At 43.5% G+C, this 17,331-nt stretch overlaps 1 protein-coding gene across 1 annotated transcript in view; it reads left to right on the forward strand.

Annotated features, from left to right (window-relative positions):
* Positions 1-17,331, forward strand: part of CCDC146 (coiled-coil domain containing 146) — a 144,399-nt gene that overhangs the window by 98,999 nt on the left and 28,069 nt on the right. The window contains exons 7-14 of the mRNA XM_019509464.1: positions 360-587; positions 2,255-2,441; positions 7,562-7,657; positions 8,839-9,009; positions 11,296-11,384; positions 11,498-11,662; positions 13,453-13,677; positions 14,372-14,600. Coding sequence (XP_019365009.1) covers positions 360-587; positions 2,255-2,441; positions 7,562-7,657; positions 8,839-9,009; positions 11,296-11,384; positions 11,498-11,662; positions 13,453-13,677; positions 14,372-14,600 — 1,390 coding nt within the window. The remainder of the gene's footprint in view (positions 1-359; positions 588-2,254; positions 2,442-7,561; positions 7,658-8,838; positions 9,010-11,295; positions 11,385-11,497; positions 11,663-13,452; positions 13,678-14,371; positions 14,601-17,331) is intronic.

The following is a 17,331-nucleotide window of genomic DNA, read 5'->3' on the forward strand; positions in this document are numbered from 1 at the left end:
ACTCGCCTGGTATTTCTTGGAGGTCCCCGCACCACTGGGAGCCCCACCAGGCCACTCACTCCTGGCAAGATGTAGTTTTAAGTCATGCCCAGGACCAGGAGCCTCCAAACAATCCCCTACAGCTCCTGCCCTTACCTCCAGGATGTTGCATTCTGCCTTGCAGCCAGGCAATGGCTCTGTCTGGCCTGCCAGCAGTGAACTGTTCTGATTATATAGGCAGCCAGAGATCTAAAATGGCCACTGCAGTCAAGCACCTGCTGGCTGCTTGGCTCAGCCCTTAAAGTGGCTGGCACCAACAGTGCCCTGCCACATGCATGGAGTTGTTTTGAAATAATAGTTGTTTTGAAATATGTCCACAGGGTTGTAGAGAAGAAGAAAAAAGCCCTTGATGACCAAATAGAAGAATTAAATGATATCTTGAAAAAAATAGAAAAAAAGAATGAAGAACTTTCAGAAGAAAAAGAAGATGTAATGAAGGAATTAGATGGAAAACGAGCATTGATTGAAAGCAAGGAGCGAGAATTCAACCATTTGACAAAGTTACTAGAAATGGGTAAAGAGAATGAAGCAACAGCCCTAGCAGACAGGTCAGCATTGTAGGCATATGAGCCACATTCTGTTATAAAGATATAAGCAAACACTCATCTCCTCCAGACAATCCATTCCTTTCTAAATTATTTATAGCTTTTGAAAAAGCTTGTGTTTTGACCATCTGATCTGATAGACTCCCATCATCTAAAATGAGCCTTGTTTCCAACAGGGATGAATAATATTTGTTTGTTGAATTCTATGGGTATTTAAAACTTGATATTATACAAAGAGAAAGATGTTGTAAGGGCCTTGTCCAAATTCCATTGAATTCAGTGATAAGACTCATTGATTCAATAGAAAATGATCAGAGAACTCAAATGAGTATTCCCAGAACTTAACTCAAGGGCTCAGTTTCCACCTCCTTCCTGAACAAAGACTGGTAAGAGGTTGTGAAAAGGGGCTCAGTTCTGGCTCCATAATTTTTCTTTGTCCAACTCCAGTTAGAAGGGGCAGCAGGCTTCACTGCTAGTAGAAACCATCCATCACAAAGACATGGTCAGAGCAGAGCCTTGCTCTGCTACATCAATGTCTCCCTGAGGAGGGAGCAGCTGCAGGTGGAAGAGTTGGCCCGAGAAACTGTAGAGCCACTTCCGCCAGTTTTGCACAAGTTGCATGTTCCCAGTATCATCAAACACCAGCATTCCAAGATCATAAGCCATGCCCTTCAAGATCATGATTTTTTTTATATAATGCATTTCAAATTCGTGTCATCAGGTTTTTGATTTCTAGGCCTTTAGGTGCATTCTGGTTGTGTTTACAAGCTTTTCTCTCCAGCCATGAGAGCTAGGAACAATCCTGCTTAATTTTAAGTGAATAATGAAGTTCTCCTATAATTCACAGGACTCCAAGAGTTTCAAGAACACCACAGATCACGAGAATAATGAGAACAGGGAACACCAAATTTATATTCACAATTTAAAAATATGCAGGGAATTTCTTTGGCTGAGTTAAATATACTTTCTGCTGCGTAAGCAATACACAGTGAACTAAGTAGACCAAAGAATCCAGTCCTAGATTTTTCAGAGGAGCATAAGGGAGTTAAGCACTCATATGGCACTGAATTCCAGTGCCTCTAGATTTCCTTGTAAATCCTATCCTCCTCACCTTTGGCAAATCAATATAAACAACAGTAAGCCGTGAAATATCAGAATGTTATTCCTGGTTCCAAAAAACTTGAAGTTCCTCCCTTTGTGTGCAAAGATGGAAAATTGTAATCTTGGCCAGTCTTTCAGCAACATTTCTATCCCTATGGGTGGCATTTCCTTTTAAAAAAAAGAATGAAAGAAGAGTTAAGTAATACTCTAAACTGAAATCTAGAAGTAAAAAGACTATCTAAAAATTTTCTTCACTATTAAAATAAGGTTTTGTAATTCTCACTTTAAGAAACAGATATATTTTTCTCTTACATTTTGAATAAATTTTTAGTATTGTAAAACCCTGGGCCCACTGAATTTACTGAAGGTGTTGGCAGTTTACCCTTTCTGTTCTCAGAGAATGGCCACAGATTTATGATGGTTTTATTTTTTTTATTTTGCAAATTGAGTGTAATTTCTCTGTTTTTGCATTTTAATTTAGAATTGTATTTCAACCTCTGTCTTTTTGGTTTGGATACATCTCTTGGTTGGGTTTTTCCCTTTCTGAAGTTCTCTATGCCTCTGTACAGGACTGTTCTAGAAATCACTTTACATAACTGTCTCTTGGAGAAGCAAAAAAACCATGACATTCTAGTGAATAAGCAAAAAGAAAAAGATAAAAATTTGAGAAGTTTAAAAAAGATGGAACTGCAATTGAAAATTGCTCAAGATTCCTTGGAACAAGTTAAATCACTTCATGGAAGACTCAAATTAGAGGTCTGTATCCAGTGCATTGATTACAGGGATTAAAATCATGATGTAGGAAATCACATTAACAATATTTTACAAATAGTACAGTGGAAACTAAATTTAAAAACGTCTGTCTACAGAACTGTGTTAGATTGCTGCTGACATGTCTATTGAGAGCTTCTCCTTGTACCATAAAAAGTAGGGTTGTAAGGGACTTCAGTTGGTCATCTCTAAGCAGGAACACCCCAAACTAGATCATCCCAGTCAAGGCTTTGTCTAGCTGGGTCTTAAAAACCTCCAAGGATGGAGATTCCAGCACCTCTCAGGGGAACCTCTTCTAGTGTTTTACCACCATCCTAGTGACAAAGCTTTTCCGAATATCTACTTAAACTTCCCTTGCTGCAACTTGAGACCATTGCTCCTCGTTCTGTCATCTGTCACCACTGGGAACAGTCTAGCTCCATCCTCTTTGGAACCACCCATTTGGTAGTTGAAGGCTACTATTAAATCCCCCCATAGTCTTCTCTTCTCCGGACTAAATAAGCCCAGTTCCCTCAGCCTCTCCCCATAAGCAGGGATACTGATTTTCCCTGATAAAAAATTCCAAATTCTCTGATAAAAATCACAGATTCTCTGATTACACCCCCAAATCTGTGATTAAAATGAAAGGCCCCCCACAGAACCCTTCATTCTCCCTCCACCACATCTCCCTGGGCAGGCTCATGCCCCTCACTCCCCTCCAACAACCCCCCCCAGCCCTGCTGGTGCCCCTGACCCTCCACCCACAGCTCCTGGTCCCCCAGCCCTGCCGGAGGGGGCCCCCAGGTGCCAGGGCTATGGGGCCAGGGACCCAGGTCTGCAGCCCCCTGCCCCTGGCAGGACTCAGTAGCTGCTGCAGTGGAGCAGAGCCCAGCTTCCCCCCCACCCCCAAGTTCCTGCTGCTTGCCTGCTATGGGCTCAGGCAGGGGGGACAGTTCCCCACTGCAGCACACACTCCCAAGGGGCAGGGAGGACCCATGCTTCCCAGATCTGAGCACACAACAGGAGCTGAGCACTGCCCTCTGTGGACTGCCACCCTGCTGCCCACCCCCAGGGCCTCCGCAGCCTGTGTGACCCAGCACTGCAGGTCAGAGCACAGCTATGAAGGAAAGCTGTTTGTCACTGCAAGCTCTGCGCTGCCCTGGTGACATGCCCCTTGCACTCTTGGCTGCAGCAGGGCAGGTTGCGCTCAGGGGATTCGATGCCAGGGCAGTATGGAGTATGCAGTGGCAAGCAGCTTTCCTGTGTGGCCATGCTCTGCCCTGCAGCACTGGGTTGCACCTGCTGGGCTGCAGAGGCCCAAGGGGAGAGCAGCAGGGTGGGAGCCTGAGTCTGGAGTGGGCAGCTTGTGCTTGTGCCCATTCTCTGCACACAGATCTGGGGGGCATGGATCTTCTCCCCCAATCCCCAGGAGCGTGCAGTGTGGTGGGGATCATCCCCCCACCTGAGCCCACAGTGGGCTGTGCACCCCTGCCCTGCCCTGCCCTGCCCTGCGCACAGATCTGGGGGGCATGGGTCTGCCCTGCTCCCTGGGAGTGTGTGAAGCAGCTGGGAGCTGGCCCCATCCCCCACCTTCTGGACAAACCTCCTGTGGTCCTGTCTTGCTCCCTGCTGGGGCCCTGTAGCCATCCATTGCAGCCCTGGCCCCAATCCCAAGCCACTGCCTGGCTGGGCAGCAGCCCCAGCCCCAGCCCCAGCCTCAGCCCCTGCCCTGTCCTCCCTATGGGGGCCTCAATTCCTCCCCTCCCACACACACACTTACTTGCCGGCACTGCTCTTTGGGTGCCCCCTGTGTGACTGCCCTCCCCCCGCTCCCTCCCAGCCCCCTGCAGGCTGGAACTGTGTCAGCCTCCACAGAGCTCATTGCAAAACTGCAAAATCCATGGGTTTCTCTGGTAAAATGAGAAATCTGTGTTTTCCTCTGGTAATAGGTAAAATCCACAGTTTTCTGTTTTTTCATGGGATATGGAAAACCCATCCCATCCTCATAAATCATGTTCCTCAGTCCCCTAATTATTTTTGCTGCCATCAGCTGGACTTTCCCCAACATGTCCACATCCTTTCTGTAGTGGGAGGCCCAAAACTGGACACAGTACTCAAGATGTGGCTTCATCATAATCACTTCCCTCCATCTGCTGGCAGTGCTCCTACTAATGCAGCCCAGTATGTCTTTAGCCTTCTTCACAACAAAGGCACACAGTTGGTTCATATTCAGCTTATTGTCCACTGTAAGCTCTTCCCAGCTCCACATCAAGCGATATATAGAATGTTTTGTTTCCTTGTGTGTTCCTTTATTGAGTTCATGTGCGTAATGTAGCGTGAGTAGCTAGTTCATAAATAAGGAAATTACACAAATGCTTCCTTTACATTTATTTTTCTTCTGACGTTGTGAAAGATCAGTTATTGCTAAATGCTGATAGTCTACGTAAAAGAGAACTAGCTTCACTGACTGTAACCAGCTGTAAGTCATGCTTATTCCTTTCACTGTGCAATCTTTATTCCCTCTCTGTCTGCCTTTTGCAGGGACAGATTTATATACAAATATGTGTGAACAGTTTTATGTGAGCAAGAAGAAGGGAATAGATTTACATGCATTTGTATATGAACTTCCTCTATGTAAGCTTAACAAGAGACAAAAAGTGTTTGGTTTAATTGCCTAAATTCAACCAGGTGTACTTGAGATGGTCCTAAGGCAGGGGCAGGCAATTATTTTGAGTGGAGGGCTGCTTACCCAGTTCTGGCAGGCAGTCGAGGGCCGCATGGGTAGGCCCACCCCTTGACAGGTGCCCCACCCCCTGGTCACCATCTTGGGACCAACGTCCCAATGTCTTGGGACCAATGTCCCAGGGCCAGCACCGGTGGGGCCCAAAGCAGAGCACAGGCTGGCAGGGGTCCGTGGACATGGGCTGGGCTGCACCAGCAGGGAGTGGGGAGCTGGCCTGGCTCCATAGAGCCCCTGCCAGCTGGGACCCCACGCTCCTGCCACCCTGCTCTGGGCCCCACCGGCACTGGCCCTGGGACACTAGTGTGGGCCCTGTGCTCCCACTGGCTCTCTGCCTGCTCACACCCAGTGCCCCCCAGCCCTGCAGTACAGGCAGGGGGCAGCACATAGCCCCAACCCCCTGCTCGCCAGCAGGGAAGAAGCTGGTGCAGAGCATGGGGAAAAGTGGCCCCTCACCTGTCCCATGGCTGGTGCCCCATATTCCAGGCACTTGCAGCCTGCACGGGGCTGTCTGAAGCAGGCACAGGCAGCCCCAGGCAGGCTGCGAACGGCTGCAGCATGGAGCGCTGGCCATGGGGCAGGCGAGGGGCCACTTTTCCCTATGCTCAGCACCACCTTGTAACCCGCCACCCTGGCAGTGGGGCTGGGTTACAAGGTGGTGCTGAGTGCAGGGGAGGGAGAAAGCAGCCCCTCCCTGCCCCATGCCCGGTGCCCTGTGCTGCAGCCAATTGCAGCCTGCCTGGGACTGCCTGTGCCTGCTCCAGACAGCCCCGCATGGGCTGCGAGCGCCTGCAGTGTGGGGCGCTGGCCATGGGGTAGGTGAGAGGTTGCTTTTCTCCGCACAGGAAAGGAGCCCAGGGAAAGCTGAGCGCAGGTGGGAAGCGGCCCCTCCTCCGCCCCACGCCCAGTGCCCCATGCTGCAGGCCCTTGCAGCCCGCATGGGGCTGTCCAGGGTGGGCATAGGCAGCCCCACATGGCTGCAAGCAGCTGCAGCACGGGGCACCAGGTGTGGGCCGGGGAGTGGCTGTTTCCCCCCCGCTGCACTCCTTCCCTGCCCAGGGCCCCCCGTGCTTCCCACGCTGGGGCAGCCACATGCTCCCAGCCCAGAAGCCCCAGCTGAGGCTTCTGGCTGTGGGGCGGGGCCAGGTGGGCCTGCTGTTGTTGGAGCCTGCTGGGCTTCCCCTGGGTCCTACTGCCCTTGGTTCCTGTCATTTTTGACAGCAACCAAGGGCAGAGAAATATAATTTTACAAATTTTTTTAGGGGCCCTGCAGGCTGGATAGAATGGCCTCGCAGGCCTCATCTGGCCCGCGGGCCATATTTTGTCCACCCCTGCCCTAGCTGGTATGTGTGGGTGGGCAGGAATAGAGTGCCACCACACATCATCCTGCACTGCCATGCTGGCATTACCCACCTGGCCATGTGAGAGGACTAGAGGAAGCTCACACACAACAGCTGCTGCAGCTCCGTGTCTGGCCGCGTACCACCTCACCCACCATGCTTAGCGGGCAGGGGTACAATGATCTAAAAAGGTTGAAAACCCCTGCTCTAAGGTTTACAGGTCAGGTGACTTCCAGATCTCATTTTCTCACTCTGTAGAGAAAAAAGATGTTTTTTCTCCCCTTGCCCACATTAAAAATTCAATATATGATCTGAAAATCAAGATGGGTTCTTTTCCTCTCATATATCACTACTAATAAAGTCTTTCAAGACAAAGCAGCCCTTCTGTGACACCTTTGCAATGCCATTGTCTTCCAGTTATACTGCTGTGAAGCTTTGTGTTACAAACACTTTCAGTGGAATTGAACCATATAATTTAAATGGATATTAATTTCTAATCTGTCAGAGTTTTTGCACCAGACCCACCATTGTAATATCCTTCTCATGAAACACAAAAAGGAATCAGTCACAGCTCATTTTGTTCTCCGTTTCAGCTCATTAAACATGCAATAAAAACTTACCTATTATACCTCACTGAATAACACTAAATATACTCCACTAAAGTCAATGGTCAATAGATCTAGAAATTCAATCCAGAAGTTGGTTTATAAAATTAAAGGTGACATCTTTATCCAGTCACTTTGGTGACAAACTGTTTCATGCTGTAGTGAAACCCTGACTTTCAGGAATGCTTGAACTCACAAGGCAGGTTGTTTTGGGGTATAGAGTTATTTTTTTGTATTGAAAATTTGGGAAAATTATTTATTTTTGTTATTCATGTGGTGTCCTAAGAGCACCAAAGGTCCTTGGTCAAGACCAGGATCTCATTCTTTTGGTTACTGTAGAAAGGTACAATAAAATGACGGTTCCTGTCCCAAAAAGCTTACAATCTATCTTTTTTCTTATCTAGCTCTTATTGTCTCAGTGTGTTTCATTTATTTTTGTAGACAGAAGCTATTCCTAAAAATGATGGGCCATTACTACAAAGAAGAAAAGAACTCAAGAAAGAAGTTGAAATGAATAAGCGAAATCTAGCCCAGGAGGTGAACATCTACTTTTCCATACAGTTACAATTTTTTAAAACTAAAACGAAAAAAGTCTGTTTGTAGAAAATTTGGTCTATGCTTCAAGTTGTAGGAACACAGTGTGATAATTCTACATTCCATCTACACTCCAGTGGAAACTGGTGAAAATGATTTGTTTTGGGTATAATTGAAGCAAAGTTTGCATTATAGTATTTCTCTTCCACTATGCCAACTGTATGTGCTTTTCTATACCTTCCACATTGTTAATTATATCAATGCCTTCAGGTAAACTCTAGTAAGCTCAGTTGGTGGATTCTGAGAGTTGCATTGCACTGACACCATGATGAGGATGGTGGTTTTTCAAGATAAGGATCATGCTATGCTTCTCTTTTATGGCTATCCCAGGATTTATTAGTATCACTGTATTATTTTAATTATAAACTTGGTAAAAAAGTTATGTATAGAATGTCAGACCAGAAGGGATTGTGGTAATCATCTTTTCAGACCTCTGTAACATAGGCCACAGGGCTTTCCTTAACTAATTCTTGCTTGAACCATAGCATACAGCTTAGTAAAAAATCCATCTTCATTTTAAAATGATGGACAGTCTACTACAAGTGTCAGTAAGTTCCTCCACTGATGAATCACCTTAAGTAGTAAAAAAAAACTCAGCCTTTTTTGAAGTCTGAGTTTGTCTAGTTTCTGCTTCTAGCCATTGTATCTTGTTTTATCTTTGTCTACTAGACTGAGAAGCCCATTAATAGAGTTTTGTTCTTCACATACATATTTATAGGCTGTGATAAAATAACTCCTTAAAATTCTCTTTGATAAGTTTAACAAATTGAGCTCTTTGAGTTTTGCACTCAAGGACTTGTTTTCCAAGTCTTGTTGGTTCAAGCCACCGTATCTTCTGGCTTATTTTCATGCTCACTATAAAAGGCAAACAATCTGGGTTACACAACAGAAATGTATCTAGGTAACAGGACATTCTGGTGTATTATTGAAGGGATAAGTATTATTTCCAATAGTATGGCTTCTTCTCTATAAGACCATTGACACTTTTGTCAACAAAAGCTAAGCAGACAGAAATCTACTTGGACTTTGCAAATGCAAAAAGGTGCTTCAAACCTTGTGCTTTTCAACAATGACATTTAAATGCCTGGATAACTAATATGAAATTAATTTGCGTTTTAATTTAGAAAGTCATGACAGATGCTGAGGCCCAGACCTTAGAACAGTGTATTGCTCAAGAAAACCAACTTTTCAAGGAGCAGGAACGCTGCAGAGATGAGTTAGCCAATCTTGCACGTCTGACTCAAGTCAAGTCTGATGAAAGAGAGCAGAAAGCTAGGGACTTCCTAAAAGCCCAGGTAAAAAATGATGGTTCATCTAAAGTGAATACTGTTCTTGAATATATTAGATAACATTACTGTTCTGTTCTTACATCCCTTGGATATACTCTCACAACATACAAAGCATATACTATGAAATTATGTTGTTCTACTGGTACCTTAATAATACTTCATTACAATCACATCAGAATGTCATCCAGCCACAATGCAAAGTGATAGCATTTCACAGGCAACAGTTTGAAATTTCAAGATTCACAAAGAGCCAGAGGATAAGAATGATATCTATAATACTGGAACAGGAATATAGATACTTCAGTCTGCAAACTCTAAAGCATGAATTCTGCACGTTATATTCCATGAACACTTTGGCATCCAAAGGCAACCAAAGTTGTCTTTCATTCAAAAAAAACAACCAACAACCAGGGGTCTGCCCTTGTTTTCCTGACATATTGCAGGATGGAAATTTCTGGTGTAAATTATGGTTAAAAAAAAGAAGAAGGAAATTAATTGAGTAGACATTTCCTCCTTACATTGGGTCCCTGCCTGAAGTTTACTGGCATTATGACATTACATACATGCCATTTATACATGCCAATTTATGTCTAATGTCAGTTCTCTTTCTAGGTACAAACTACACTCACATAACTATTGATTTAGATTCTTACAAATGGGTATCTATATTCCAAGCATCCTTGACTATCATAACTAAACAAGGCATCAGTATCCCCAGGTCAAAGAAAAAAAAGCAAGTGAAAACAAATTATTTGACAAATATGCAATTCTCAGTCCAGCATTGGGAAGGGTATAAGCAGTTCTTTGCTCAGGCAGAAAGAGGTAGAAGATGGAGGAAGTCAGGACATTGAGTGCTGAATAGTAGGGCTGTGCAAAATTTTGGCGGCTGTTTTGTTTTGGATTTGGACGTTTTGATGGTCAAAACACCAAATCTGAAATGAAACACAGGGCTCTGAAACAGCTCTGAAATAAAACAGGCCATCCAAAATATTTCAGAAATGATTCAGATGTTTTGGAGCTGTTTCAGAGGTGGGCTTGCAGGGAAAGAGGGAGGGGGAGAATGGGGAGGAGAAGGACTGCTCTGATATTGATACCTGTAGCTGGCCAGTGACAATGATCTGTCCGTGAGGTCTCTTCCAACCCCAGTGCTGGGGAATCGAATGGGGGGCTGCGGTATCCCTGAACATTCCCCTAGTTCCTGGTTCAATTCCCCAGCTCCCTGATCTTTCCCCCAGCTCTCTGATTGCTTCCCCTGGCTCTTCCCGGGGGGTGCAGGCCCTTATATGATGCAGAATGACAGCAGGCTGCTACAGCCTGCTATTTCCCCAGCTAGCAGTGGCAGCCTGTTGAAACCCTGTGCAGATCCAGGGGCCCGCACCCCCTGGGAAGAGCTGGGGGAATGATCAGAGAGCTGGGGATTGAACCATGAGCTCCAGCTCCCAGGCACCACGCAACGCCCTGCTGAGCAGCACTGCACCCACATGAATGTGCAGCTGCCATGTGGGTGCCAGGTGGGGGCCGTGATCCCTGCTGCCCTGCATTATGTAGGTGGGACTCTGCCACAAGCCCTCAGAGGCTCCAGTCGCCGCTGTCAGAGCTGGTGGGTGTGGGGCTTTTTTTTTAAACTCTGCACTCACCAGCTGCGGAGCATGCGGATGACAGCATACTACCGTTGCTGGTTGGGGCCAGCACCAGCACCTGAATCTGCCCGGCACAATCCATGCCGAGCATCGGGAAGAACCCAGTACTGGCACTAGCCCCAGCTGTCATCCCACACGCAGATCCGGGGGCCTGAGCCCCCTGGGAGGGCTGCAGGGTTGTGCCACATTCATACTTAATACAGTTCCACAGGCCCCATAATTCTTAGATTCAACCAAAATATTTTACTTTTCATGAAAGGAGCTTTGTGCCCTCAGTTCTCACTGAAGTCAGTGGGAATAGAGGACATTTAGCAATTCTCAGTAGTTAGCACCTGACATTGCTTTTCAGGTGTCTGTTAGTTCTTAAGATGTATCATCAAATTATTATCTTAGCTATAATAATACAGTTAATGCTGTTGGATAAATGCATGTAAGTAGATTATTCTCTAAACTTGCTAGTAAAATTTGAAAGGTCTCTTATTTACCTTAAGATTTTATTTTTTCCTTTATATTTGTTCTTCCCTTGATGATCAAAGAGTAAAAAGCATGTTGTGTTAAATGAAATAAATAAGTATCTTCATCTGTATCAGTGTCTGAAATGTCATTACAAGTGTTGAAATATCTAAAATGTTCAATGCTGTTTATATTTCAGATCAGGCTCCAAAACATTATTAAAGAAATTAAAAAAAAAGATCTGGAAATAGGGGAATATAAGAAGAGGAAAAGAGATATACAAAGGCAGTAAGAACTATAAAATACTCTAGATGGAATAGTCTTTTTCTAAGGTAGTATCTCATATAATATATCTGTGTCTAAGAATTATATTTATCTCCTTAAAATATTCATTTTTCCAGACTCACAGGATTTGCAAAAATATATGACATTATTCGAAATGAGAGAAATAAATGTGTAAATTTGGTGTATGCTGCTCGCCAGAAAACAACTGAAATTAAAGAGAGGGTTAAAATGCTAGATAATGAGATGGAAATTTTGAGGAACAGTGCTATAATTAAAGACAGGTGAGTGTAACAAAGAGGTCTTTAGAGATTATCAAATCCAGCCCTGTAGTGAGGCAGGATTAAGTATACCTAGATCATGCCCAAGGAATACTGGTCTGCAAACTTACTCTGCAAACCCCTAGTGAAGGAGATTCCACAATATATCTAGGCAGCTTTTCCAGCATCTCCCCATCATATAAGTCCTAAATGCCTTTATATCAAATTCAGCTGACTTCTTCTTGTCTTTCCTTCAGTAACTATAAAGAAAAAATAATGTCCATCTTCTTTATATTAACCTTTTAGAATTGAAGAACTGTTATGTTCCTTCTCAGTCTTCTTTCCTAAATTAAGCAAATCCAGTTTCTTTAACTTTCCCTTACAAATCGTGTTTCCTAAACCTCTTATCATCCTTGTTGCTTCATCAATATAAAGTACAGCAGAATAATTAATTCTGGTGTCTAACCTACAACACTTCTATTAATAACTTGAAAAATGTGAAGTGACTTTTGCAACATCACATCGTCATTTGTCCTGTTCTTGCACATTTGTATTTCTGTACCTGATTGCTCTTTGAAAGTGTAGCAGTTTAAATGTCTCTTTATAAACCTGATTTCATCTTATCAATTTCCAGTAATTTCTCCGCTTTCTTACAATCATTCTGAAATCTGATCCTGTCCTCCAAAGTGCTTGCATCCCTTCCCAACTTGATGTCATTAGCAAATTTTACTGTTATACTTTCTGTTCTGTCATCCCAGTTATTAACTAAAGTATTGAATAGACTCAGATCCAAGACAAACCTCTGCAGGACCCCACTTGAAATGCCCTCAGTTTGACAGTAAACAAGATAACTACTGTCTGGGCATGTCTACTCAAGATGCTTAATGCACAGTATTATAACACTGTGAAGTAGTGTGCCAGGAAAAACCATGCAAATACACTTCTGCACAGTAGTATTAGGCTACTGCACAGTAAAAGTCACTAAAAAAACATGCAGCTTTAAATGCATACTGTGCTTTAAGTCTAGTTACTGAGCATTTAGTTAGTACTTCATTAAGCAAGTACTAAACTAAATGCACAGTAACTACTATGTGTTAATGAATATGTAGATGCGCCCTCCGAGACTAATTTTTCAAACAGTTGTATGCCCACTTATGGCAGTTACCATATTGTTCCAGTTTTAAACTGACCTTTTCCCTCAAAATGAACCACAAAAATAACAGTTAATTTATATGCTTCTTTCACAGCATCTGATGAAGTGAGCTCAGGCTCACAAAAGCTTATGCTATATATACATCTCTGATTTACTCTGTGTGAGTGTGAGTGCGTGTGCGTGTGCGTGTGTGTGTGTGTGTACACACATAAGGGCTTAGTCCATCTGTCTGTCTGTCTGTCTGTCCGTAATGCTCTTTGGGTGTGTGGCTCCTGGTGGGACATGGCTCCAGCTGGTGCTGTCAAGAATGCTCTAACTTACTCTTTATTTTTTATGGCCCAGGCTAGCAACCAGGAAGCAGAGAATTCCCATGGAATAGTGAACTCTGTTTACTTCTCTATGCCTCATACACCTCCTTTTCTGAGGCACTGGGAATAAGGTCACTAGAGAGCCTTTAATATGTTCTGTACAAGCTAAAGAGACATTAAACAGAACATATTACGCAGGACGTAACCTCTGGAGAATGGTTTTGTCTCCCTTCAATACTCCTCTGCAATGGCACAGAGTAAAACAGATGATTAGGCTGAGGGTCTACTCTACTATATTTACTAAATTAAGATTGCAATACTTTTTTCCCTCTTCTCTGTTCCTTTTTTAAAAGAAAATTGCAGAAACGCAGTCTAAAGCATAAACATAATATTGCAATCAAAGATAGCCTCCAAGGTGATGTTTGCAAAGTTATTGCTATTCTGCATGAGATGAAAGAAAAGAAGGAGCAACACTTACTGGATGTTGACAGACTCACCAATATGTTGACCCACACTGAGGAAGAAATGTTACAACTACAAAAGCAATATGAAAGAGCTGTCCAGCATCGAAATGAGAGGTAAGACAAAGGATAAACTGGGTGCATCTACATGAGATGGTAACTGCACAGTAGCTGAATAGTACTGTGCAGTAGCATGTCACAGCACCAACAGTGCTAATACCCAGCTGCACAGTATTATTAGGCTTCTGCGCAACAGAATCATTTAAAAGGCATTTGCTGGTGGTACTGCACAGTGATTATACAAGTACTAAATAAATGCGCAGTAACCACTGTACAGTAGCATCTCGTATAGACCTTTGCTGTTTCCATGATGTTTCATTTATTTAAAAGACTAATTAGCAAATGCTGAAAGCTTTCATTTCCTGAGTCCACCTGCAACCTTTTGCTGTAGATACCGATGTTATATTTTTGTTTCTAGATACCAAGTTGATTAATTTAAATTTAAATTCTGACATGATTGTATTTGTCCTGAAACAGGCCTACCCTAAGCCACCTTCATTTTAGTTTGGTTCTAAGCATCAATGATCCTTTTTTTAAAAAGGGGTACCTTTCACCCAAGAAAACTAAAAAATGTTATGGAAATAGCAAGATTTTCTATTCTCACAAACTATCACTGGCTCTAATCTAGCAATGTAAATAGACCTAATCTAATAAAAAAACCTGCTAGCTACATTCTTGAAGGGAAATAATAGGGAATATGAACAAAGATTTTTAAATCTACATTTAAGCTTCCATTTTGGGTTTATTGCAGTGGTGTTCTCCTCATAGAGCGAGAGGAAGAAGTATGCATTTTTTATGAGAAAATAAACATTCAGCAGATCACAAGTAGAAGTGGAAATATTGAGATTCAAAGCATGGATGAAAAGATCAGATTGCTAAAGCTGAAGATAGCTGAGAAAAAGAGGCAGATTGAGATGTGTCTGAAAATTCTACCAATGAAGAATGCCCTCGATGCAGATCTGGTGGCACTTCAGATTCAGGTTGTTGGAAACCGTTGACAATTTTAATTTGTATAATTTAAATATAGAATCATAGAAAATTAGCATGGAAAGGGACCGCAGGAGGTCATCTAGTTCAACCCCCTGCTCAACACAGGACCGTCCCCAATTAGACCATTCCAGCCAAGGCTTTGTCAAGTCAGACCTTAAAAACCTCCAAGGATGGGGATGCCACCACCTCTCTATGTAACCCATTTCAGTGCTTCACCACCCTCCTAGTGAGAAAGCTTTTCCTAATATACAACCTAAACCTCCCTTGCTGCAACTTGAGACCATTGCTCCTAGTTCTGCCATCTGCCACCACTGGGAACAGTCCAACTCCATCCTCTTTTGAACCCCACTTCAGGTAGCTGAAGGCTGTATCAAATCCCCTCTCACGCTTCTCTTCTCCAAACAAAATAAACCCAGTTCCCTCAGCCTCTCCTCATAATTCATGTGAACCATTTTCATTGCTGTCTGCTGTACTCTTTCTAACTTTACCACATCCTTTCTATAGTGGGGGGCGCAAACTGGACACAGTACTCCAGATGTTGCCTCACCGATGCAGAATAGAGTGGAATAATTACTTCCCCCGATCTCCTGTCAATGCTCCTACTACTGCAGCCCAGGATGCTGTCAGCCTTCTTGGCAACAAGGGCACACTGCTGGCTCATATCCAGCTAACTGTCCACTGTAACCCCCAGGTCCTCTTCTGCGGAGCTGCTGCTTAGCCAGTCAGTCCCCAAGCTGTAGCAGTGCATGTGATTCCTGTCCCAAGTCCAGGCCTTCGCACTTGTCCTTATTGAACCTCATGAGATTTATTTATTTTTGGTCCAACCCTCCATTGTGTTGAGGTCTCTCTGAATCCTAGCCCTGCGCTCCAGCATATCTACTACTCCCCCCAGCTTGAGGGTACATTGCAACCCATCGTCCGCTCCATGATTTTTCCAGGTACTTGGGGAGGCTGACTGGTCTGTAATTCCCTGGATCCTTTCTAAAAGATGGGCACTATTAGTTGCCTTTTTCCAATTGTCCAGGACCTCTCCCGATCACCGCAAGTTTTCAAAGATAATGGCCAGCAGCTCTGCAATCACATCAGCCAACTCTCTCAGCTCCTTCAGGTTCATTGCATCTGACCCCATGGACTTGTACACATCCAGCTCTTCTAAACAGTCCCTAACCTGTTCTTTCACCACTGAGGGCTGCTCACCTCCTCCCCCAAACTGTGCTGCCTGCTGCAGTAGTCTGGGAGCTGACTTTGCCTGTGAAGACTTCGGTGAAAAGGGCATCGAGTACTTCAGTTTTTTCCTCATCATTTGTCACTAGGTTGCCTCTCCCATTCAGTAAGGGACCCAGATTTTCCATGACCTTCCTCTTCTTGCTGACATACTTGTAGAAACCCTTCATGTCCCTTGCTACCTGCAACTCCAATTGTGCTTTTGCCTTCCTGACTTTATCCCTGCATGCCTGAGCAATAGTCTTATACTCCTCCCTAGTTGTTTGTCCAAGCTGCCACTTCTTATAAGCTTCCTTTTGGTATTTAAGCTCATTGAAGAGTTCTCTGCTAAGCCAAACCAGTCAGCTACCATATTTGTTATTCTTAGGTCTAGGTAAACTAAGTGAATTATGCTTCTGATGGCTCCCTCTCCAAGCTAAAAGGGAACAAACAAGGTTGTGGTCACAGTATGATCTATAAAGCCACAAACTGGTTTCCCAATTCAGCAGGGTGATCCATGACTCGAACTTCTGGCAAGAACCCAACAGCCTCACACAGGGTACATATATTGAGCATGCTGCTGCACAATCATTTCTCACGTCAGTATGCACTACTTCCTAGTGTTTAGCATTTTGACAACATAGTTCAAAGAACAGGGGTAAACTTATTAGCATACTTTCAAAAGTCATTCCAGTGGATGCAACACAGCATATTTCAATTAAACAACAACCTTACAACAGTAAGGATGGAGATTCCACCACTTCTCTAGGTAACTTGTTCCAGTGCTTCCCCACCCTCCTAGTGAGAGAGTTTTTTTCTAATATCCAACTTAAACCTCCCTTGCTGTAACTTAAGACCATTGCTTTGGCTTGTATTATCCTGTGTCCTTATAAAAGAAATGAAATAATGTAATGGACATTTAAATTCGTTGTAAAAGAAAACCTACAGTATGAACAATAAGGTTGACACAAACCAGTAAAAGATTAAAGCAGCAATCCAAGGAAGCACTTAAGCAGGTGCATACTGTTAAGTACTTGAGCATTTTAAATACTGCATGATCTTAAAGTTACTCACCTGCTTGAATGCTTTCTTTGAAGGAAGCCTGAGATAAAGTCATAACGCACTACATATCAGTATGTCTAAACTTTGGGATGTTTAGGAATTATGAAATAATATAGAAATGCATAGGGAATTAGTCAAAACTTCATTGAATAGTCATTCCACTTTTCTAAATAGTAGCTCAATTCACTGAGAATACTTGACCCTAAACCTACTCTGGAGACTATGCTGCCTACTGTGATATAATCCATGTACACTTTCAAACAAGAAACAGTAGAAGTTTTAGTTTTAGTTACAAAAAGACATTAAGCAAGTACCAAATTTTAGAGTTCAGCATTGTAATGGACATTCTTCCCTTGCTTTTTAAAATGGCCCATTTATTTTTGACCTTCTCTCCAGCTGCTCATTTTTTCCATACATTTTCTTTTTGTTGATATGCTGAATTTAAATGTATGGTGT

This window comes from Gavialis gangeticus, unplaced genomic scaffold (genome assembly GCF_001723915.1).
Source record: "Gavialis gangeticus isolate Ggan-Ray unplaced genomic scaffold, GavGan_comp1, whole genome shotgun sequence".
In the NCBI taxonomy this organism is placed as follows: Eukaryota; Metazoa; Chordata; order Crocodylia; family Gavialidae; genus Gavialis; species Gavialis gangeticus.